The sequence below is a fragment of the Salvelinus alpinus genome, chromosome 12 (assembly GCF_045679555.1).
Source record: "Salvelinus alpinus chromosome 12, SLU_Salpinus.1, whole genome shotgun sequence".
NCBI lineage: Eukaryota > Metazoa > Chordata > Actinopteri > Salmoniformes > Salmonidae > Salvelinus > Salvelinus alpinus.
Genome location: NC_092097.1, coordinates 42,522,082 through 42,545,064, shown reverse-complemented (window position 1 = coordinate 42,545,064; position 22,983 = coordinate 42,522,082). Strand labels below are relative to the sequence as shown.

Sequence of the window (22,983 nt, the reverse complement as noted above, 5' to 3'; positions counted from 1 at the left end):
CACGCGCCCTCAAAACTTGAGACATCTGTGGCATTGTGTTGTATGACAAAACGACACATTTTAGTGGCCTTTTATTGTCCCCAGCACCAGGTGCACCTTTGTAATGGCCATGCTGTTAATTCAGTTTCTTGTTATGCCACACGTGTCAGATGGATGGAATGTCTTGGTAAATGAGAAATGCTCATTAACAGGGACGTAAATAAATTTGTGCACAAAATTTGAGAGAAATACGCTTTTTGTACATATGGAACATTTCTGGGGTCTTTAATTTCAGCTCATGAAACATGGGACCAACACTCTCTTGACTTTATATTGTGATTGCCAACTTTCATAAATCAGGTGCACTGACCTCGTTCGTCTTTCAGTCACCCACGTGGGTGTAACCAATGAGGAGATGGCACGTGGGTAGCTGCTTCTGTTAAAACAATGAGGAGATGGAAGAGGCAGGACTTGCAGCGCGATCTGCGTTAGAAATAGAACTGACTTCTATTTTACAGGCTGACTACACTGCTCGGCTGCGCGAGCGTTGCAAAAATAAATGTAGATATCTATGTTATTCAATTATAGCACCCACACTGCTCGCGCTCGCGCCAACGAGCATCTGCGTTGCCAAGGGCTAAAATAGAAGTAAGTTCTATTCTGACGCAGATCGCGCTGTAAGTCCTGCCTCTCCCATCTCCTCATTGGTTTATAGAAGCAGGTACCCACGTGCCATCTCCTCGTTGGTTATACCCACGTGGGTGACTGAAAGACAAACGAAGTCAGTGGCGGTAATGCACCTAATTTATGAAAGTTGCCAATCGCAATATAAAGTCAAGAGAAGAAAAAGCCTGGAAGGAGGAGAGATGACTAGAAACAATTCGGTTGACCGTTTTATGTGTGGATTAATTGGCGGAGTAGAGGACCTTGTGCATTTCAGGTAAAATAACAACTCAATGTTTATACCCCAGGACAAATTAGCTAGCAACAGCAAGCTAGCTAAAAAGAACAAATTAGCTATCAAGTGCAAGCTAGCTAGCTAAATTGCCATTAATGTTTAATGCTTTTTGACGTGTCCCCAAATTAATATAATTGGTTCAGAGTTTGTTTTGATATTTTAACCTGCGTGTCGTGATTGCGTTTGGTGTGGGGGGACAAAATACATTTATGCACGATGGCTCACGGGCGCAGCCGGTTTGGGTTCCGTGTTAGCCCTTGGCAACGCAGACACTCGTTGGCGCAATAATTGAATAATATAGATTTCTAAATTTATGTTGCAACGCTCGCGCTGTAGTCAGCCTGTTACAGAGTGACTTCTCTATAATTTTGGGGGGGATTCCCTGTCCAGGAAATATTACAATATCTTCTATGTATATTCTAACGCAGCCACTGCTAGCTAGCCTATTTCACCAGCCAGCAGTACTATATCATTTTAGTCAATAAGATTTTTTGCAACGTAAGCTTAACTTTCTGAACATTCGAGACGTGTAGTCCACTTGTCATTCCAATCTCCTTTGCATTAGCGTAGCCTCTTCTGTAGCCTGTCAACTATGTGTCTGTCTATCCCTGTTCTCTCCTCTCTGCACAGACCATACAAACGCTTCACACCGCGTGGCCGCTGCTACTCTAACCTGGTGGTCCCAGCGCGCACGACCCACGTGGAGTTCCAGGTCTCAGGCAGCCTCTGGAACTGCCGATCTGCGGCCAACAAGGCAGAGTTCATCTCAGCCTATGCTTCCCTCCAGTCCCTCGACTTCTTGGCACTGACGGAAACATGGATTACCACTGATAACACTGCTACTCCTACTGCTCTCTCCTCGTCTGCCCACGTGTTCTCGCACACCCCGAGAGCTTCTGGTCAGCGGGGTGGTGGCACTGGGATCCTCATCTCTCCCAAGTGGACATTCTCTCTTTCTCCCCTGACCCATCTGTCTATCGCCTCCTTTGAATTCCATGCTGTCACAGTTACCAGCCCTTTCAAGCTTAACATCCTTATCATTTATCGCCCTCCAGGTTCCCTTGGAGAGTTCATCAATGAGCTTGACGCCCTGATAAGTTCCTTTCCTGAGGATGGCTCACCTCTCACAGTTCTGGGTGACTTTAACCTCCCCACGTCTACCTTTGACTCATTCCTCTCTGCCTCCTTCTTTCCACTCCTCTCCTCTTTTGACCTCACCCTCTCACCTTCCCCCCCTACTCACAAGGCAGGCAATACGCTTGACCTCATCTTTACTAGATGCTGTTCTTCCACTAATCTCATTGCAACTCCCCTCCAAGTCTCCGACCACTACCTTGTATCCTTTTCCCTCTCGCTCTCATCCAACACTTCCCACACTGCCCCTACTCGGATGGTATCGCGCCGTCCCAACCTTCGCTCTCTCTCCCCCGCTACTCTCTCCTCTTCCATCCTATCATCTCTTCCCTCTGCTCAAACCTTCTCCAACCTATCTCCTGATTCTGCCTCCTCAACCCTCCTCTCCTCCCTTTCTGCATCCTTTGACTCTCTATGTCCCCTATCCTCCAGGCCGGCTCGGTCCTCCCCTCCTGCTCCGTGGCTCGACGACTCATTGCGAGCTCACAGAACAGGGCTCCGGGCAGCCGAGCGGAAATGGAGGAAAACTCGCCTCCCTGCGGACCTGGCTTCCTTTCACTCCCTCCTCTCTACATTCTCCTCTTCTGTCTCTGCTGCTAAAGCCAATTTCTACCACTCTAAATTCCAAGCATCTGCCTCTAACCCTAGGAAGCTCTTTGCCACCTTCTCCTCCCTCCTGAATCCTCCTCCTCCTCCCCTCCTCCCTCTCTGCTGATGACTTCGTCAACCATTTTGAAAAGAAGGTCGACGACATCCGATCCTCGTTTGCTAAGTCAAACGACACCGCTGGTTCTGCTCACACTGCCCTACCCTGTGCTTTGTCCTCTTTCTCCCCTCTCTCTCCAGATGAAATCTCGCGTCTTGTGACGGCCGGCCGCCCAACAACCTGCCCGCTTGACCCTATCCCCTCCTCTCTTCTCCAGACCATTTCCGGAGACCTTCTCCCTTACCTCACCTCGCTCATCAACTCATCCTTGACCGCTGGCTACGTCCCTTCCGTCTTCAAGAGAGCGAGAGTTGCACCCCTTCTGAAAAAACCTACACTCGATCCCTCCGATGTCAACAACTACAGACCAGTATCCCTTCTTTCTTTTCTCTCCAAAACTCTTGAACGTGCCGTCCTTGGCCAGCTCTCCTGCTATCTCTCTCAGAATGACCTTCTTGATCCAAATCAGTCAGGTTTCAAGACTAGTCATTCAACTGAGACTGCTCTTCTCTGTGTCACGGAGGCTCTCCGCACTGCTAAAGCTAACTCTCTCTCCTCTGCTCTCATCCTTCTAGACCTATCGGCTGCCTTTGATACTGTGAACCATCAGATCCTCCTCTCCACCCTCTCCGAGCTGGGCATCTCCGGCGCGGCCCACGCTTGGATTGCGTCCTACCTGACAGGTCGCTCCTACCAGGTGGCGTGGCGAGAATCTGTCTCCGCACCACGTGCTCTCACCACTGGTGTCCCCCAGGGCTCTGTTCTAGGCCCTCTCCTATTCTCGCTATACACCAAGTCACTTGGCTCTGTCATATCCTCACATGGTCTCTCCTATCATTGCTATGCAGACGACACACAATTAATCTTCTCCTTTCCCCCCTCTGATAACCAGGTGGTGAATCGCATCTCTGCATGTCTGGCAGACATATCAGTGTGGATGACGGATCACCACCTCAAGCTGAACCTCGGCAAGACGGAGCTGCTCTTCCTCCCGGGGAAGGACTGCCTGTTCCATGATCTCGCCATCACGGTTGACAACTCCATTGTGTCCTCCTCCCAGAGTGCTAAGAACCTTGGCGTGATCCTGGACAACACCCTGTCGTTCTCAACTAACATCAAGGCGGTGACCCGTTCCTGTAGGTTCATGCTCTACAACATTCGCAGAGTACGACCCTGCCTCACGCAGGAAGCGGCGCAGGTCCTAATCCAGGCACTTGTCATCTCCCGTCTGGATTACTGCAACTCGCTGTTGGCTGGGCTCCCTGCCTGTGCCATTAAACCCCTACAACTCATCCAGAACGCCGCAGCCCGTCTGGTGTTCAACTTTCCCAAGTTCTCTCACGTCACCCCGCTCCTCCGCTCTCTCCACTGGCTTCCAGTTGAAGCTCGCATCCGCTACAAGACCATGGTGCTTGCCTACGGAGCTGTGAGGGGAACGGCACCTCCGTGCCTTCAGGCTCTGATCAGGCCCTACACCCAAACAAGGGCACTGCGTTCATCCACCTCTGGCCTGCTCGCCTCCCTACCTCTGAGGAAGTACAGTTCCCGCTCAGCCCAGTCAAAACTGTTCGCTGCTCTGGCACCCCAATGGTGGAACAAACTCCCTCACGACGCCAGGTCAGCGGAGTCAATCACCAGCTTCCGGAGACACCTGAAACCCCACCTCTTTAAGGAATACCTAGGATAGGATAAAGTAATCCTTCTAACCCCCCCCCCCCCTTAAAAGAGTTAGATGCACTATTGTAAAGTGGTTGTTCCACTGGATATCATAAGGTGAATGCACCAATTTGTAAGTCGCTCTGGATAAGAGCGTCTGCTAAATGACTTAAATGTAAATGTAATGTGATGCACATTCATTTTGGCACGATCAATGTAATCTGTTAGTCTCATACATTTGATGTTTGCATGAAATCTGAACTCTGAATTGAAAAAATATTGTGCTTTTTCAAGAAATCATTGGAGCAAAGAGTTCGGAAGCATAAATATGACGCCAATGACAAATGGTCCGTGAACGCGCACGCTTTACCGTAAACATGCACGTTCGACCTTGTTTTTGTTGATGTTTAACTTGACTGCGGCTGCGCGCGGCAGAATGTTGTTGCCGTTGGTGACGCGATTTGTAAAGAAAGAACAATTGGATAAAATATAAAAATCGATTTGTACTGTAGGGGAGTCGCATATTTTGCCTCCTCGACCGAAAAACATTTTAGTAGGTTACAAGCTAATCTACGCGCGTAGCTAGAGTTTGAGTTTCGGAGGCCGGAGTGGAAGCTAGCTAGTCAACCTCACCCTTATGTGATCGTCCTTCCACGTCGCCAGGCGCTGCTATACTCAGAGCAAGACAACAAAATAGCTTATCGCCATTATATGACCCAGTACTTAGCGTCATTATTTGGCCTCCATGTGGGTGAGGGATTTGTGTGTGTCAGATTATGGCGAGAAAAACAGTTAGCAGGAAAAGGAAGGCAGGGGAGTCCAAGGACCAACAACAACAGGTATGAGGAAACAGACTGGTGTTTCAGTCAATTGCCGTTAGCCATTCTAGCAAATCTTGGTTAGCCTAGTTGGCCAGCTAACGTTACCACTTTGCGTTGACTGGTTGAGCTAGCTAACTACTAACATATTCGTAGCGAATTTAGTTCGATAGCTAACGCCACGCAGATAAAAAGCACGTTCGTTTTTTAAAGTGTAACGTTACAGTAACTAAACTATTAGTAACATTAACGTTAGCTTCCTAAGGAACTCAATCCGTGTTACTAGCTAGAATGCCATGGCTAACGTTAGCTAGCTCACTGGCTAGTGTGCTTGCTTATGTTAGTTCATGTTTCTATTTTAAATGTTTTATGTCGTTTAACTGTCCTTTTTTTATTACATGGACCGTTTCTCTAACTGGTTGGCTAGCTAATTTAGTTAGCTAGTTAAATTAGACTTGTGTGAGTGTTTCTAGTTAGGCCCTAGGCCTACAACCACTAATGCTTTTTCCTAAGCACCGGATGTTCTATTGGATCGTAGGGGATGGATGGAAAAATATATAGAAGAGTCATTCTGAGAATGGAATACAATTTCAGTAACTGTGTAAATAATAGGAATTTTAGCTAGGTTATGTCCTATTCGACTGGATAAGGGTGGTTAAGCCATGTGTTGTATACGGACTGCAGTTGCGTTCAACTCAATTTCAGTACTTATTTTAGATTTGGTTGGTTAGGTAAACATTTTTATGAATTAAATGTAAAAATAGTTGTTAAAGTATTGCCCCCAAATTCAGTGCCACATCCGGCATTGTGTTCCAATGTTGATGTACCACGGCCACATACAAAGCCCATACTGCCGAAATGTCCAAGTAATAACACTGGTAGTTCCTATGTTACAACAATGCAAGTATTAATTGACGACCAAGAAATCCAAAGGTGACATGTTAATTGAATTCATGCACATATGACACCTGTTTTTATTTAATTTTTAACTTTTATTTAACTAGGCAAGTCAGTTAAGAACAAATTCTTATTTACAATGACGGCCAAACCCAGACGACGCTGGGCCAATTGTGTGCCGCCCAATGGGACTCCCACTCACGGCCGAATGTGATGCAGCCTGGATTCGAACCAAGGACTGTAGTGACTCCTCTTGCACTGAGATGCAGTGCCTTAGTCTGCGCCACTCGGGAGCTAGCAATAGATAGCTACAGTAGTTAAAACAAACTTGCTAGTTTTGCTAACCAAACCATCTGTCCTAGCCTGCCATTGTTGAATTCGATTTTCATAATGTCAGTAATGTTTTCACTTTTACTATTGCTTTCAAAAGCAGCTCAAACATAGAACATATAAGAATGAACTTTAGCAATTGAATTCTACCTTGTAAATATACAGTGTGTTTATAGGGAAATAATCGATCCTCTAAAATACTCTTCAAGACAATCAGGAACAAGTATTCAACAATGCCATGGTATAAAGACAATTATAAACTGTGTGGTTCAAGCCCTGAATGCTGAGTTACTGAAAGCTGTGGTATGTTAGACCGTATACCATGGGTATGACAACATGTATTTTTACTAGGGATGCACCGATAGGAAAGTTTTGGCCAATATATATTTTCCTTGCCAAAAAAACGATAACGATATTTACAATTTTACCGGTCTTTTAAGCATTCTAGTACAGTTAAATAGTTCACACACACACACACACTGACCAAAAAGTTATTTTGTTGGCATTTACGTATTTAAAACTTTTATTTTTATTTCACCTTTATTTAACCAGGTAGGCTAGTTGAGAACAAGTTCTCATTTGCAACTGCGACCTGGCCAAGATATAGCATAGCAATTTGACACATACAACAACACAGAGTTACACATGGAATAAACAAAACATACAGTCAATAATACAGTAGAAAAATAAGTCTATATACAATGTGAGCAAATGAGGTGAGATAAGGGAGGTAAAGGCAAAAAAAGGCCATGGTGGCGAGGTAAATACATTATAGCAAGTAAAACACTGGAATGGTAGATTTGCAGTGGAAGAATGTGCAAAGTAGAAATAATGGGGTGCAAAATAAATAAATACAGTAGGGGAAGAGGTAGTTGTTTGGGCTAAATTATAGATGGGCTATGTAAAGGTGCAGTAATCTGTGAGCTGCTCTGACAGCTGGTGCTTAAAGCTAGTGAGGGAGATAAGTGTTTCCAGCTTCAGAGATTTTTGCAGTTCGTTCCAGTCATTGGCAGCAGAGAACTGGAAGGAGAGACGACCAAAGGAGGAATTGGCTTTGGGGGTGACCAGTGAAATATACCTGCTGGAGCGCATGCTACGAGTGGGTGTTGCTATGGTGACCAGTGAGCTAAGGCAGGGCTTTACCTAGCAGAGAATTGTAGATAACCTGTAGCCAGTGGGTTTGGCGACGAGTATGAAGCGAGGGCCAACCAACGAGAGCGTACAGGTCGCAATGGTGGGTAGTGTATGGTGCTTTGGTGACAAAACGGATGGCACTGTGATAGACTGCATCCGGTTTGTTGAGTAGAGTGTTGGAGGCTATTTTATAGATGACATCACCGAAGTCGAGGATCGGTAGGATGGTCAGTTTTACGAGGGTATGTTTGGCAGAATGAGTGAAGGATGCCTTGTTGCGAAATAGGAAGCTGATTCTAGATTTAATTTTGGATTGGAGATGCTTAATGTGAGTCTTGAAGGAGAGTTTATAGTCTAACCAGACAACTAGGTATTTGTAGTTGTCCACGTATTCTAAGTCAGAGCTGTCCAGAGTAGTGATGCTGGATGGGCGAGCAGGTGCGGGCAGTGATCGGTTGAATAGCATGCATTTAGTTTTACTTGCGTTTAAGAGCAGTTGGAGGCCACGGAAGGAGAGTTTTATGGCATTGAAGCTCGTCTGGAGGTTAGTTAACACAGTGTCCAAGGAGGGACCAGAAGTATACAGAATGGTGTCTGTAAATGGTAAATAAAGTAACCTTTAACTAGGCAAGTCAGGTAAGAACAAATTCTTATTTACAATGACCGCGTACCCCGGGCCGAACCCGGAAGACGCTAAGCCAATTGTGCGTTGCCCTATGGGACTCCCAATCACTGCGGATATGATGCAGCCTGCAGCTATTTATTTTTTATTTTTTTATTTTACCTTTATTTAACTAGGCAAGTCAGTTAAGAACAAATTCTTATTTTCAATGACGGCCTAGGAACAGGAACTATGTCCCCACTTACTTGCTGTGCTGTTTCGTTGTTCATTTGTTCAGTATCAACCAGGTTTTCATCATACATGTCAAGCAGTGAAGTTTCAGCTCTGTCCGTGGCCTCTTCCTCTGTACACGCTGTTACTGTGTCCGTTTCCATTTTGTCCAGCTGTATCTGTAACATTTCATGTAAACTCTGTTTCTTGTCTGCATCGAAGTAGCGGTCCTTGTACCTAGCATCGAGCATGGTGGTGACACAGTAGAGGCTCAGAGAGAATGCCACTGCATCACTTTTTCACAGCCTCTACTAGAGTACTTTTCGACTTAACCCGATGGTTTGTGTTGGCATTTTTGTTGAGCAGGCATTTCAATGCCATGACAGGGTATCACGTCTGCTGCAGATGCAGTTGAGCTTATTTCTCGAGTCAGTTGTTCGAATGGAGCTAGGAGTGTTCATGTTTCAAACATCTCAAATGCCATTTCAATGGCAGCAGTGGTATGAGAACCAGCACATTCTTGAGCATGCAATACGGCTTTCCTCAGTACGAAATCCTCGTCGACCCACTGTGCTATCAGACTCATAATGCTCATGGGGCTGACATCGCTGTAACTCCAGTAGGGCAACATCTGAAAAATAGCGCATACTTGGTAGGGTGTACCAGTGCTCGTCCAGTCGGCAAAAGCCAACATCTTCCACGACAGAAAACGGTTAATTTTCAAGGGCAATGAATTCCATTATCTTGGCTTTAATGGATTTCGCCTTTAAGTTGTCTCGCTGAAATGTTCTTACTCTTTCAAATGACTGCTTGACTTGTTGACTGCTCGATCCACACAGCAGACATTGTGGGCTAGGTTAAGAAGGCTGTGCAGCGCTATATATATTTGTTGTGTTGTCATTACGTCATCTACCTACGTTATATACGTATGCATGTCAGCTTTGACATCGGTTTTGCACATCTCCGTTGAATTAGACATCGGGCTGATGCCAATGTTGGCATTTTTAGCTAATATCGCCCGATTCCGATATGCTAACCGATATATCGTGCATCCCTAATTTTTAATGCTTTAATTACGTTGATAACCAGTTCATAATAGCAATAAGGCACCTCGGGTGTTTGTGGTATATGGCCAATATACCATGGCTAAGAGCTGTTTCCAGGCACTCCGCGTTGTGTCGTGATTAAGAACAGCACTTAGCCGTGGTATATTGGCCATATACCACACCCCTCGGGCCTTATTGCTTAATTAACACAGGTCTCATAAACAATTTCAAGCACAAGCCCACATGCTAGTGAGTAGCCAGATAATCATTATATTTCAAGTTTAGCCAACTAGGATCTATTTTTCTAGCTTACAAGGCAGTTGAATTGTTATGAACACACCCTTCTGTCCGTTTCCAACTGTTTGAACAGCATTCTAGCCTGTCCATGTTGAAATCAAGTAGCCTACCTTATTTCTCAGAGTGAGAACTAGTTGACAATTCCGTATATAGTTGTGCCTTATGGTTATTGCACTTTTTTTTTTAAACGCAGACTAAACAGCAAGTATAGCAGTCTTTGGCTAAAATGCTTCTACTGGTATTGCAATGCCGAGTGCGACAAACTGAGGAATTATTTCCCAGAATCAATGTTCATTCATACTCTCATTTTAGTAGTCTGCTCTGCTCGCAATTTGAATTGAGATATAAGAAGGGTATCGTTAGAAAGGTTAACTTTTCAATAGCTAGGTTTCCATCCAATTGGTGACAGATTTTCATGTGAATATTCTAAAATCTGCATCAAATCAACATGTGCATTTTCCCATCAGAGATGTTTCCATTAAATAGAGTTGTTGCAGGTAAACGGCAGTGCGTGCACATAAAAATACCTTTTGCGGTTCAATTCCCATCTACTGAATAAAAAATACAAGTTCAATGGGTTTCCATTGCATTTTCAACTCTACTAATGTTTGTCTCACGTAAAAATAAAAAAAAGCTTTATATAGCATGTGTCCCCTCTGGTATTGGCACGTGTGCTCTAGCTGAAAGCGCGCAGATGAGGTACTGTAACGGCACACTGTTGACTAGAGCGCATGTATAGCCTACATGATGAGATTAAAAAGAGCAAGATTGTTTATTTGTCAAAAGGCAGCCAAGTATCGATGATGATGTCACCAGAATAAGTCCCTCTATATTTATTGTAAAGGAGCATCAAGCTCATCACCTTGCACTTTCACCACCCCGTGATAACTTATTTCATCTGTAGCCTAATAAACTGCATGCTTTCCTGGCGAGTCGTAGTGGGAGGACCACACGTGATATCAACAGAAAGGTATACAAGTTCCAGTATATAGTGTATGAGGTCATAGAAGAAGATTTGTAGTGATTCCTTTGTTGTTGATGTAATTAATATTTGTTGGTCTGTGGTGTGTAATGAGGAGCAAGCAGACACTGCACTTGACATATTTATGACATTTCTTATTCCAGTTACTAATAAGCATGCACCCATTTAAGAAATTACTATTGATGAGCAAATGAAAAATTGTATGGTTGAGAGGGATGAGGCAAAAATGAATGGCAAATAAGTCTGGCAGCACAACCGATTGCCTAACATACTGCAAATTGAGAAATTATGTGACTAAGCTGAATAGAAATAATGAACTATTCTATGAAACAAAGATGAATGATAGTAAAAGCTTTGGAGTACCTTAAATGAAATGTTGGGCAAAAGGGCAAACTCATCTCTGTCATTCATTGAATCAGATGGCTCATTCATCACAAAACCCACAGATTTGGCCAATTACTTAAAAAAAAAAAATATTTGGCAAGATTATCAAACTTAGGCATGACTTAATGCGGCTTTTGACATTATCGATCATAGTCTGCTGGTGGAAAAATGTATGTGTTATGGCTTTACACCCCCTGCTATATTGTGGATAAATAGTTAACTGTCTAACAGTACACAGAGTGTGTTCTTTAATGGAAGCCTCCAACATAATCCAGGTAGAATCAGGAATTGCCCAGGGCAGCTGTCTAGGTCCCTTTTTTTCAATCTTTACTAACGACATGCCACTGGCTTTGAGTAAAGTGTGTCTATGAATGTGGCTGACTCAACACTATACACGTCAGCTACTACAGCGAGTGAAATCTCTGCAACACTTAGCAAAGAGCTGCAGTTAGTTTCAGAATGGGTGGAAAGAGTAAGTTAGTCCTAACTATTTCTAAAAAATAAAAGCATTGTATTTGGGACAATTCATTCACTAAATCCTAAACCTCAACTGACTACTTTAATAAATGTGGTAATCCTGGATTGTTAACTATCATGCTCAAAGCATGTTGATTTCAAATTAACTAAGATGCGGAGAAGTCTCTCCATAATAAATAGTTTCTTTGCCTTTTTAACAACAGCAAGGCAGGTCCTACATGCCATATATTTGTCACACCTGGACTCCTGTTCAGTTGTGTGGTCAAGTGCCACAGAGGGAATTACAATTGGGTCAGAACAGGGCACCACGTCTGGCCCTTAAATGTACACGCAGAGCTAACATTAATGATATGCATATAAACCTCTCATGGCTCAAAGTGGAGCAGAGATTGACTTCCTCACTACTTGTTTTTGTAAGAAGTGTTGACATGCTGAATGCACCGAGGTGTCTGTTTAAACTACTAGCACGTAGCTCGGACACATGCATATCACACAAGAAATGCCACTGAAGGTCTCTTCACAATCCCCTAGTCAAGAACAGACTATGGGAGTCGCACAGTACTACATAGAGCCATGGTTATGTGGAACTCTATTCCACATCAGGTAACTGATGCAAGCAGTAGAATCAGATTTAAAAACCAGATAAAAATACACCTTATGGAACAGCAGGGACTGTGAAGCGACACAGACACATGCACATAAAGTCAAACTGTCAAAATACGTTCTCTAGCCTAAAATACAATTTTGTTTATTGAATTGCAGGAGCATGGGAAATTTTATGAACATTTTGTTCCATATTCACTTGGAATGACCCTGTTCTAAATAGTCAGTGTTCTTGATTTACTTGGTGCTGTTCATTTCATTTAAACCTTGTACTAACCTTTCTCCTCTCTTTTTCTCTCTCCTCCGTCAGGTGGCCTGGTGCCAGTCGGCGAGCAAGCGGACGCGTGTGTCCTCCTCGTCCCGGCACGCTCAGCAGTGGTGGCGTAGTCAGTGCTCGGTGGTGTGTGCGCTCCGGGGCCGAGAGTTTCGGCCGCAGCAGCAGCATGAGTGGCGGCTCCAGCGTAGCCTGCGGGGCTTTGCTGCTGGCCGCCTCCCGGGCATCCTCAAGGAGCGGGAGTTCTCCCTTGGCCGCCTCAACAAGGTGTTTGCCTCCCAGTGGCTCAACCACCGCCAGGTGGTGTGTGGAACCAAGTGCAATACGGTGAGACATTGGCCTCTTGTTTTACTCTACTCTGCTTTCTTCTTTCAAAATGGAAAAAAAGTGTATACACATTTGCTGTTAACCGGAAAACCTTGAACTGAGCTATTATGAACCAAAAAATGCGACTTCTCTTAACAGATTTCTTTTTTCCTCTCCCCAGCTATTTGTGGCAGATGTTCTGACAGGGCAGATCACCCGCATCCCAATGCTGAAGGACCGACACGGCGGAGGGGCCCCCGGGGGGGTTGCGGGGACAATAGGGGCCCCCTTCCTCCCTGGTAGTGGCTCAGTGTCTGGGCTGGACCAGCAAGGCTGTGGGATCCACGCCATCGAGCTTAACCCCTCCGGCACTCTGTTGGCCACCGGGGGAGACAACCCTAACAGCCTGGCCGTCTACCGGCTGCCTACCCTGGATCCCGTCTGCGTGGGGGACGTGAGTGGTTCCCCTCTCTTCTTGGTGTGTTGGTACTGAGCTACACAAAGTGAGACAGCACTGGTGGCTGAGACAGCCTAAGCAAGCCGGATCATACATTGAAACAAGTTGTTCTCTGTTTTTCAGGATGGCCATAAAGATTGGATCTTCTCCATTGCGTGGATCAGCGACAGAATGGCTGTGTCAGGTGGGTGTTAAGTGACACACTGCTAAGCCATTGGAAGACCTTCACACTATTGTTCATCTGCGATAGTTTTTTATGTGTGTAATATTGTCTCTGTATAAAATCAACCAACCAATCAATGTGATGCGGTTCTTCAGGGTCCCGGGACGGTTCAATGGGGCTGTGGGAGGTGTCTGAGGTGGTTCTGAGCCACTCCATGAGACAGCAGGACGAAGAGGGGGTCCCCTGCTACTCCCACATCTCCCACCGTGCCCTGGAGGACATCCCCAAGGAATACACCAACCCCTACAACTGCAAAGTACGCGCCCTGGCCTTCAACAACAACCACAAGGTCAGACATACCTCCCTCCTAGACAAACCACAGCCTGTGTTCTAGTAAAAATCTGTGTTGTACTATAGCCCTGTACTTACGGGGACCTACACACTATCTTGTTTTGCCTTCTCTCAGGAGCTTGGTGCAGTGTCCCTGGATGGCTATTTCCACCTTTGGAAGGCAGAGCAAAACTTGAGCAAGGTCTGTTTGAGTACATCTGTTTCCGCTCTGCATAGCAATGCTTGTTTGGTTCTGTGACTGTGTACTTGTTTGGGGACATTGGAGATTATGAAGACTTGGCTGGTGTCGTCATGAGTCAATATTAAACAGTACTGCATTTTTGTTGAATGTCCTCGCATACCAAACATTTCTGGTTAAGACGATTGTGTAAATAAGGAATTTCTGTTTTTTTATTTGAATTTCTAAAAACATGTTTTCGCTTTGCCATTATGGGGTATTGTGTGCAGATTGAGGATTTTTATTTATTTAATCCATTTTAGAATTAGGCTGTAATGTAACAAAATGTAGGTTATGCATGCCATAGCAAAGGAATAGGCCATTTGGCAGGGCCTGCTGTGGGCTGCCCGGTCAGCTCTTTACTGCGTGGTACAGACAATTTTGAAATCGACGATGGCTGTCAATCATCTTCGATATCTGATACCATTGTAACATCATCAAACCCTAACGCACATAGTTGTTCAGTCCCTTTGTTATGCGACTCGAATTTGAGCTCAGGTACATCGTATTTCCATTGATCATCCTTGAAATGTTTGTACAACTTGATTGGAGTACACATGTGGTAAATTCAATTGATTGGACATGATTTGGAAAGAAACACACCTGTCTATATAAGGTCCCACAGTTGACAGTGCATGTCAAAGTAAAAACCAAGCCATAAGGTCTAAGGAATCAGTGGAGGCACAGATCTGGGGAAGGATACCAGAACACAGTGGCCTCCATTCTTAAATGGAAGAAGTTCGGAACCACCAAGACTCTTCCTAGAGTTGTCTGAAAGGCCAAACTGAGCAATCTGGGGAGAAGAGCCTTGGTCAGGGAGGTGATCAAGAACCCGATGGTTACTCTGACAGAGCTCCAGAGGTCTTCTATGTAGATGGGAGAACCTTCCAGAAGGACAACCATCTCTGCAGCACTCCACCTTTATGGTAGTGGCCAGATGGAAGCCACTCCTCAGTAAAAAGGCACGTGATAGCCCGCTTGGTGTTTGCCAAAAGGCATCTAAAGGCCTCAGACCATGTGTGGTCTGATGAAACCAATATTGAACTCTTTGGCCTGAATGCAAAGCATCATGTCTGGAGGAAACCTGGCACCATCCCTACGGTGAAATTTTTTTTTTCTAACAATGTCGGTTGATCTGAAGCTTATTTTAGTTTTTATAGAGGACACTCTGGTGTCTTATTTTAAAATCCACCTTTGGTATTTTCTCTCCATTTGATATGAATATGACTTACTTTTTTATGCATGCTGTCTTCTGCCGTGCTATTTCATTATTAAACAATGCATTTATTTATCTAACCAAGTTCTAGGCTATCTCAAAGTTTGAAGTTGTTTTTGAATAACCTAAAAACATGAAAGCAGCGACATGTAGAGTAGGCCTATTTACATAGGCTACATTTCTAATAATAGCCTATTATTAGAAATGTAGGCTACAACATACACTGAGTATACCAAAGATTAGGAACACTTTCCTAATATTGAGTTGCACAACCCCCCCCCCTCCCTTTCCCTTCAAAACAGCCTGAATTCGTTGGGGCATGGACTCTACAAGGTGTGAAATGTTCCACAAGGATGCTGGCGCATATTGACTTCCACTCCTACAGTTGTCAAGTTGGCTGGATGTCCTTTGGGTGGTGAACAATTCTTGATAAACACGGGAAACTGTTGAGCGTGGAAAAACCCAGCAGCTTTGCAGTTCTTGACACAAACCGTTGCGTCTGGCACCTATTACCATAACCCGTTCGAAGGCACTTCGATTTTTTTTGTCATGCCCATTCACTCTCTGAATAACACACAGACACAATCCATGTCTCAATTGTGTCAAGGCTTGTCTATTTATTTTTGTAAAACGAAAGTGATTATCTCCCCAATTTTAGTGATATCCAATTGGTGGTTAGTCCTTGTCACATTGCTGCAACTCCCGTACGGACTTGGGAGAGGCGAAGGTCGAGAGCCATGCGTCCTCCAAAACACGACCCCGACAAGCCTCGCTGCTTCTTGACACAATACTCGCTTAACCAAGAAGCCAACCGCACCAATGTGTTGGAAGAAACACTACACCTGACTACCGTGTCAGCCTGCATTGTGTTCGGCCTGCCATAGGAGTCGCAAGAGCCCGATGGGACAAGGACAACCTGGCCGGCTAAACCCTCCCCTAACCCGCTGGCCAATTGTCGCCTCATTGGTTTCCCGGTCGCTGTCGGCTGCAACACAGCCTGGGATTGAACCAGGATCTGTAGCGACGCAGCTAGCACTGCGAGTCAGTGCTTTCGACCGCTGCACCACTCGGGAGGCCCCGGTGTGTGCAAGCTTTTGACTGGTACTGTACATGTCTATCCCCGTCTAACAAGCCTGTGTATCTGTTGTTCATAGCTGCTGTCCACAAAGCTGCCTCACTGCAAAGAGAATGTGTGTCTGGCATATGGTCAGGACTGGTCGGTGTATGCGGTGGGCTCTCAGGCCCATGTGTCCTTCCTAGACCCCCGGCAGCCCACTCACAACATCAAATCAGTCAGCTCCCGGGAGAGGGGAAGTGGTAAGGAATTGACACCACACTACAATGTTTGAAACACACACACACACACACACACACACACACACACACACACACACAGGGTGTATTGGTGAATATATATATATAGAACACTATAGCATACATTCTGTAAACTTTCTGTAACTTTCATTTCATTCCATTTTTCCAGAGGCAACACGAGGTACTACAAACACATTCCACCAAGAAGCAAAACAAAACCCAAACATTCGCCAAGACCCGCTCTGCACTTATGCTGCCTTCAAGTGGTGTCGGAATTATTGGAAATAGGAGTTACCGACTCTGAAATTTCACTTGAATGACCCTCCATGTCGGGATTACGAGTTGGAAAGGCGGGAGAAAATAATGAAACCCGAATTTACGAGTTGTGCCGTTTCATCATTGTCCTTTTCAACCAAAAGATGATTAAACAAATCCATTTACATTATTTGTACATTATTTTAATGTGAATAATGTAGCTAGTTTGGCTATATTGTTAACGTATTGGCTATATTGTTAGCCAGCTAGCTAAAATATTATTAGGAACGTTAGCTAGCTAGATGTATTATTAGCAACATTAGCCAGCTAGCTAAATTATTATTAGCAACGTTAGTCAGCTTGCTAGATTTATTATTAGCAACATTAGCCAGCTAGCTAAATTATTATTAGCAACGTTAGTCAGCTTGCTAAATTATTATTATTATTAGCAACGTTAGCTAACTAGCTAAAATATCATTGGTTGAAGGGTTGTTCCGAATTCAAAAGCACTTGGACACACTGATGTCGTATTTACGACTTCACCAACTGGGAAATGCGAGTTTCCGAGTAGCATTTGAACGCAGCATTACAATGAAGTGCAGAGGCAGTACTTTTGAAAGGAACATTTATTACAGCTTTTTTAAAGACGTTTATAAAGCTATTAAAGGCAAGGTATTAATTTGTTTGCGTGTGCTCGTTCACAGGCATCCGCTCTGTGAGTTTCTATGAACACATAGTGACTGTGGGCACAGGCCAGGGCTCCCTGCTGTTCTATGACATCAGAGCCCAGAGGTTCCTGGAGGACCCTTCCAGCCCGGCCGGCGGGTTCCGGCAGCGCCCAGGAGAGGGCATCCTCAAACTCACCACAGGGAAGGGCTGGCTGGTACAATTATTTTATTTATTATTCCCCTTTTGTATACCCCTCTCAGGAACTTTTAACTTGAAGTGTCCTGCTATTACTATATACACTACATGACCAAAAATATGTGGACACCTGCTCTTCTCATTCCAAAATCATGGGCATTCATATGAAGTTGGTACCCCCTTTGCTGCTAATACAGCCTTCACTCTTCTGGGAACATACTGGGTATACATACTGGACCTCTGAGACCCTGAAGCGACATCTGTCTGGATTTAGTTTGAGATTAAGAGCTTTTATCCTGTCCATGATCTGGCGGAGCGGCTCGTCGTGTTCCTGACCAGGATGTCGACCATAATGATTTTGACAGGGTTGTTCTGCGAATAGCTGCTCCTCCATGCACCTCCTGAAACACTTCACTTCATGTAGAGATTACACAGGGCGTGCGTAGGAAGTGATATCTGCCCCCTGGGGTCAGGTTGTGAGCTTTGACGCTTCATTAAGTGTGCTCTGCCAGAACCAAAACTTGGCATCCAACATGAAGAATAGCTTTACATCAGGCACGTCTGAGATCACCTGCTCCACTGTTTTCATGGGATGATGTGGCCTGAGGAGTGCTTTGTTGAGATGGACTGGATCAATGCATATTCTCACTCTTCTATCCTTTTTCTTTACAGCCACCATGGCTGAGACCAATTCCATGGCCTCTTCTCTCGTGATGAGATCTTGTCCTTCCATTCGGTCTATCTCCTTGATCACTTTTTCCTTCAAATCAAATTTTATTGGTCACATACATATTTTTAGCAGATGTTATTGCGTGTGTAGCAAAATGCTTGTGTTCCTAGCTCCAACACTGCAGTAGTATCTTTATGGCGAGTGGCACGCTTCTGGGAGCCCACGCTGTGGGGTAAACAGTCATCCAGCCGCATGTGGTAAACGGCTGGTAGCTTACCCACTGTGCTACAGTCAAACAGGTCTCTGTATTCAGTCTGCTCAGGGGCTTCATGCTGGACTGCATGCACTTCAGGTTGGAGATTAACTAAGCCCTGTCTGATACTGTCAGGGAGGGCAATGAGTGGTTTGACTTCACGATACACCACATGGAATTGTAATTTTCCACATGTGAAGTCCAGAGTGGCAGTAAAAGTCTTAATCACCTGTCCTCCATAAGCCATTAGATTCACTGTGTTTGAGTGGTCAACAGGAGTGCTTGGGTCAACGTGTTGTAGCCCCAGTGTACATTTTTTGTTTAATGTTCTCACTGCTATTGATGGCTGAGAGATCTGTGAATATCTCTCCCCTCTCTGATGTTATATCCACATTTTCACAGTTTAGTAGATCTGCTGGTTCAGGTGTCTCCTGTGTCCCCAGTTCATTAACCCTGTGTGAATACCTGCCTCTGCATGGATTGGGAGGAGCAGCCTGTGCTGGTCTGTTTGTACTACACTACATTACCAAAAGTATGTGGACACCTGCTCTTCACACATCTCATTCCAAAATCATGGGTGTTAATATGGAGTTGGTCCCCTCTTTCCTGCTATAACAGCCTCCACAATTCTGGGAAGGCTTTCCACTAGATGTTGTAACATTGCTGTGGGGACTTGCATCCATTCAGCCACAAACGCATTAGTGAGGTCGGGAACTGATGTTGGGCGATTAGGCCTTGCTCGCAGTCGGCGTTCCAATTCATCCCAAAGGTGTTCAATGAGGTTGAGGTCGGGGCTCTGTGCAGGCCAGTCAAGTTCTTTCACACTGATCTCCACTAGCCATTTCTGTATGAACTTTGCTTTGTGCATGGGCGCATTGTCATGCTGAAACAGGAAAGGGCCTTCCCCAAACTGTTGCCACAAAGTTGGAAGCACAGAATCGTCTAGAATGTCATTGGATGTTGTAGCGTTCCTTCACTGTAACTAATGGGCCTAGCCTGAACCATGAAAAACAGCCCCAGACCATTATTCCTTCTCCACCAAACTTTACAGTTGGCACTGCATTCGGTAGTGAGTGTTGCAACCGAGGACAGACGGTTTTTCCACATGCTACGAGCTTCAGCACTTGACGGTCCCATTCTGTGAGCATGTATGGCCTACCACTTCGCAGCTGAGCCGTTGTTACTCCTAGAAGTTTCCACTTCACAATAACAGCCCTTACAGTTGACCGGGGCACCTCTAGCAGGGCAAAAATTTGACAGACTGAATTTTTGGAAAGGTGGTGTCCTGTAACGGTGCCACGTTGAAAGTCACAGCTCTTCTGTAAGGCCATTCTACTGCTAATGTTTGTCTATGGAGATTGCATGGCTGTGTGCTCGATTTTATACACCTGTCAGCAACAGGTGTGGTTGAAATAGTTGAATCCACTCATTTGAAGGGATGTGCACACACTTTTGTATACAAAGTGTATCTCCTTAATGCTGTTGTAAGAATGACATGAAATACTGGTTACTCCAGCATTTCTAGATTGTGACTATTGACAATATTATCATGACACGGAACATATTTCTGAACAGCTGACTTTAGAGTACACTAAAAGAAACTGTGATTCAGTGACGCCTGACCTCGTGTTGGTAGTCTATCTTGGACCTGCCTTGACAAGATGCTAGCACAAGACAACAAGAACCATTTCCCCCTCAGTGTTCTTTCACCCTTGTTTTCAGCAGCGGTGTTAGGTCTCAAAAATGATCTTAATTTAAAAATATATTGCTCCATTATAATTTTTCTACATGCTTTATATCTGGTTTTAGTTGTTAAAGCTGTTTACACCTGAAAATATATTTCCCCCCATCCCCCCCAGTGGAGGCCACAATTTAAATACATATAGGGGAAACACTGATGTCATCCCCTCCCCTCACACCTGTTTCTCTCGTTCTCCCTCAGAACCACGACGAGACGTGGAGGAGCTACTTCTCGGACATCAACTCGTTTCCCAACGCCGTGTACACACACTGCTACGACGACTCCGGCACCAAGCTGTTTGTGGCCGGCGGACCTCTGTGCTCGGGCCTTCACGGCAACTACGCAGCCCTCTGGAGCTAGCCTTCCCTTCTCCTCCTCAGTCTCGCTATTCTCTCCTTACCCCACTACCCAGCCCCCCTCTCTCCTCTTCTCCTCTTCTTCCTTTTAACGTTTCACTCACTGTTGTCCCTCCTTAGTGGACTCAGGAGCATGATCTTGGACCTTTTCTTATCACGGCTTCCATATTGCCAATGTGTATCTCGTCAACACCTCTTCCATATTGCCACTGTGTATCTCGTCAACACCTCCTCGTTGCATCCCTCCATCCTCCCTTGCACTTTGCCCTGTTTATATTCAGTTTATTCATCTCTGCTCCCTGTTTGTTTATATAGATGATTAACCAGTGATGTTGTAATGAGCTGAGAGGTCCGCTTTTGAAAAACTCAAATGAAAGTTTAACTTTTTATTACAATTTTTTGGTCTGTTTTTGGGAGTATGTCATACTGGCATAGACCGTTTCCTTGTGCGGACATTGGCGACACTCACCTTACTGTTCCCCTTCTCTCTCTCTCTCTCTCTCTCTCTCTCTCTCTCTCTCTCTCTCTCTCTCTCTCTCTCTCCGAAACTGATGGCAATATAAAATATTGAGGATGGGGGGAACATAAGAGACAAAGTTCTGAAGGAAGGAACAGGAGTATAGTTAGACTTTTCTAAGAAACTGAAAAAGAACATGGTCATTGGTTGGTAGTGTACCACCCTGTGCCATGGCAACCAATAAGCCGTAGCGATGGAAAAACTACCCAAACAGACGCAAGGTGAGAAGAAGCAGAGGATGAGTACAACCAATCAGACAGCGGCAGCCACTTGTTTTTTTGTTTTTCCCTGACTGATGATGTAAAGGAGTGATGACTGTAGATGCTAAATGCCGTAGGTATTCTGCAATTAATAATAATCCTGAAGAATGCTTATTTTATTTTGATTCTGACTGTGTGATTTGACATAAACGTACACTTGTTGATATTACTACTATCTTTATTATAATTTATTTTCCCCTTCTCACTATCACCCTTAGTAATGGTTTATGGCCGGGGCATTCAACGTCAGGACCGTGCGGAATGCAGTGTCTGCTGGTTCTCTTTCTTCCCAGTTACTGGTCCATTCATGTCAGTGGTTGTGTATATCACAAAGCACGATCATTAACTCAGCTAGCTAACTTGGATAAACATTCATACATGGCTGTTGATGTTGTGGATTATCCCTTACTTACACCATTTCAAATTCAACACCCTCTTGCTTTTTGAACTAGGAAATATGGAGTTGTTTGAGGACATTTTTGAAACATTATCTTGCTAACTCTTTGATCCTGCTTTGTGACATAACCCCGTGGTGTCCATGTTCTAAACCAGCTGCTGATTTAAAAACAAGGATGAAAACCTGCAGACAGTGCTGACCGTAAGCGCCTGAATCCCAAATCAGACCCTTGTCCTTTCCTCCTAGGCACTTGTGTAGATCTGAGAGAATTTAATAGGTGTAAGCAATATGGTGACAGCTCCATCAATGCCCTCTGATAGGCCAGGTGGCATTGTTGCCATTTTGCCAAGACTTTCCCAATATTAACAGATCTTAGCTGTATTCACTAGAAGCAAGCAGAATGAAGCAGGGAGAGACTTACCTGAATTGGCCCAATAGAAACTCTTGTTTTCATTGGAAAGGTTTTTTCGTTTGGAGTAAATGGTTCGCTAAGGTCATGGTCTGAATGAATACATCCCTGGACAAGCGCATAGGATGTAGGGGCAAGGGGTTGGGGTTGAATACATCTGGAGGCACCATCGTTTTTGTCACTTTTTATTTTTTTTATCAAGGGATGAGTGTAGTTGCTCTTTTCCTTGTGTGCAAAGGCAGGGTATATTTGAGTGACTTTGTTGCCTTTCTATAGTCTTTCTGTGAAAGACTTGTAGGCTGACATAGTTTTGCTTTTTGGAACTTTGAGAGTTTTCATGATAATGCGAGAACAAAAAGAGACCCAATTACGACCATAAGTTGAACAAATAACCACTTTTAAAGTGTATTTTATAAATGTGTATGTGTGAAATGCATACCTTTTTATGTATATGTTCCAGGAAGTGTGTGAACTGACCCCTGTCTTTACTTTGGTGGTGACCTATTTTATACCTTTACACACCTCATGAATGTTTTTAGAAATTACTGAACCTGGGGATATTGTATGATGTCAACAACAGCCGAAACCAACCTATACATCTTTAAAATGAAAATAATGATAAATAAAAAATATGTAATATTTCTCTTATTTCATATTGCTGTTTGTGTGTGGTTTATTTCATTATATTTGTGCCGTAGTTAACTCAATCACTCAAATTGCTCATTGAGTG

General features: G+C 44.4%; 1 protein-coding gene and 1 long non-coding RNA gene across 5 annotated transcripts; one reads left to right on the top strand and one right to left on the bottom strand.

The window, feature by feature from the left end:
- Positions 1–4,828: 4,828 nt before the first annotated feature.
- Positions 4,829–22,906, top strand: LOC139536170 (DDB1- and CUL4-associated factor 12-like). Of its 4 annotated transcripts, none has more exons than XM_071336424.1 (10): positions 4,829–5,272; positions 12,544–12,834; positions 12,995–13,291; positions 13,394–13,454; positions 13,589–13,782; positions 13,900–13,965; positions 16,372–16,534; positions 16,701–16,712; positions 17,491–17,669; positions 20,516–22,906. In XM_071336424.1, exons 1-10 carry the CDS (start codon positions 5,210–5,212, stop codon positions 20,672–20,674), a joined length of 1,485 nt encoding a protein of 494 aa, XP_071192525.1. In that variant the 5' UTR covers positions 4,829–5,209; the 3' UTR covers positions 20,675–22,906. The 4 variants fall into 4 exon arrangements, with proteins under 4 accessions (XP_071192525.1, XP_071192526.1, XP_071192527.1 ...); XM_071336426.1 differs by having other exon boundaries at positions 4,830–5,272; positions 12,995–13,267; XM_071336425.1 differs by lacking the exon at positions 16,701–16,712.
- Positions 18,417–21,183, bottom strand: LOC139536172 (uncharacterized). Its single transcript, XR_011667266.1, has 2 exons — positions 20,899–21,183; positions 18,417–20,863 (listed from the first exon to the last, which is right to left on the bottom strand). It is a non-coding gene; the product is annotated as an uncharacterized lncRNA (long non-coding RNA).
- Positions 22,907–22,983: the final 77 nt, after the last annotated feature.

Coding starts and splice junctions, on each gene's coding strand:
- LOC139536170 (XM_071336424.1), top strand. CDS start 5,210: ATGGCGAGAAAAACAGTTAGCAGGAAAAGGAAGGCAGGGGAGTCCAAG. Junction 5,273..12,543: donor CCAAGGACCAACAACAACAG/GTATGAGGAAAC, acceptor CTCCTCCGTCAG/GTGGCCTGGTGCCAGTCGGC. Junction 13,292..13,393: donor GTGGTTCCCCTCTCTTCTTG/GTGTGTTGGTAC, acceptor TCTGTTTTTCAG/GATGGCCATAAAGATTGGAT.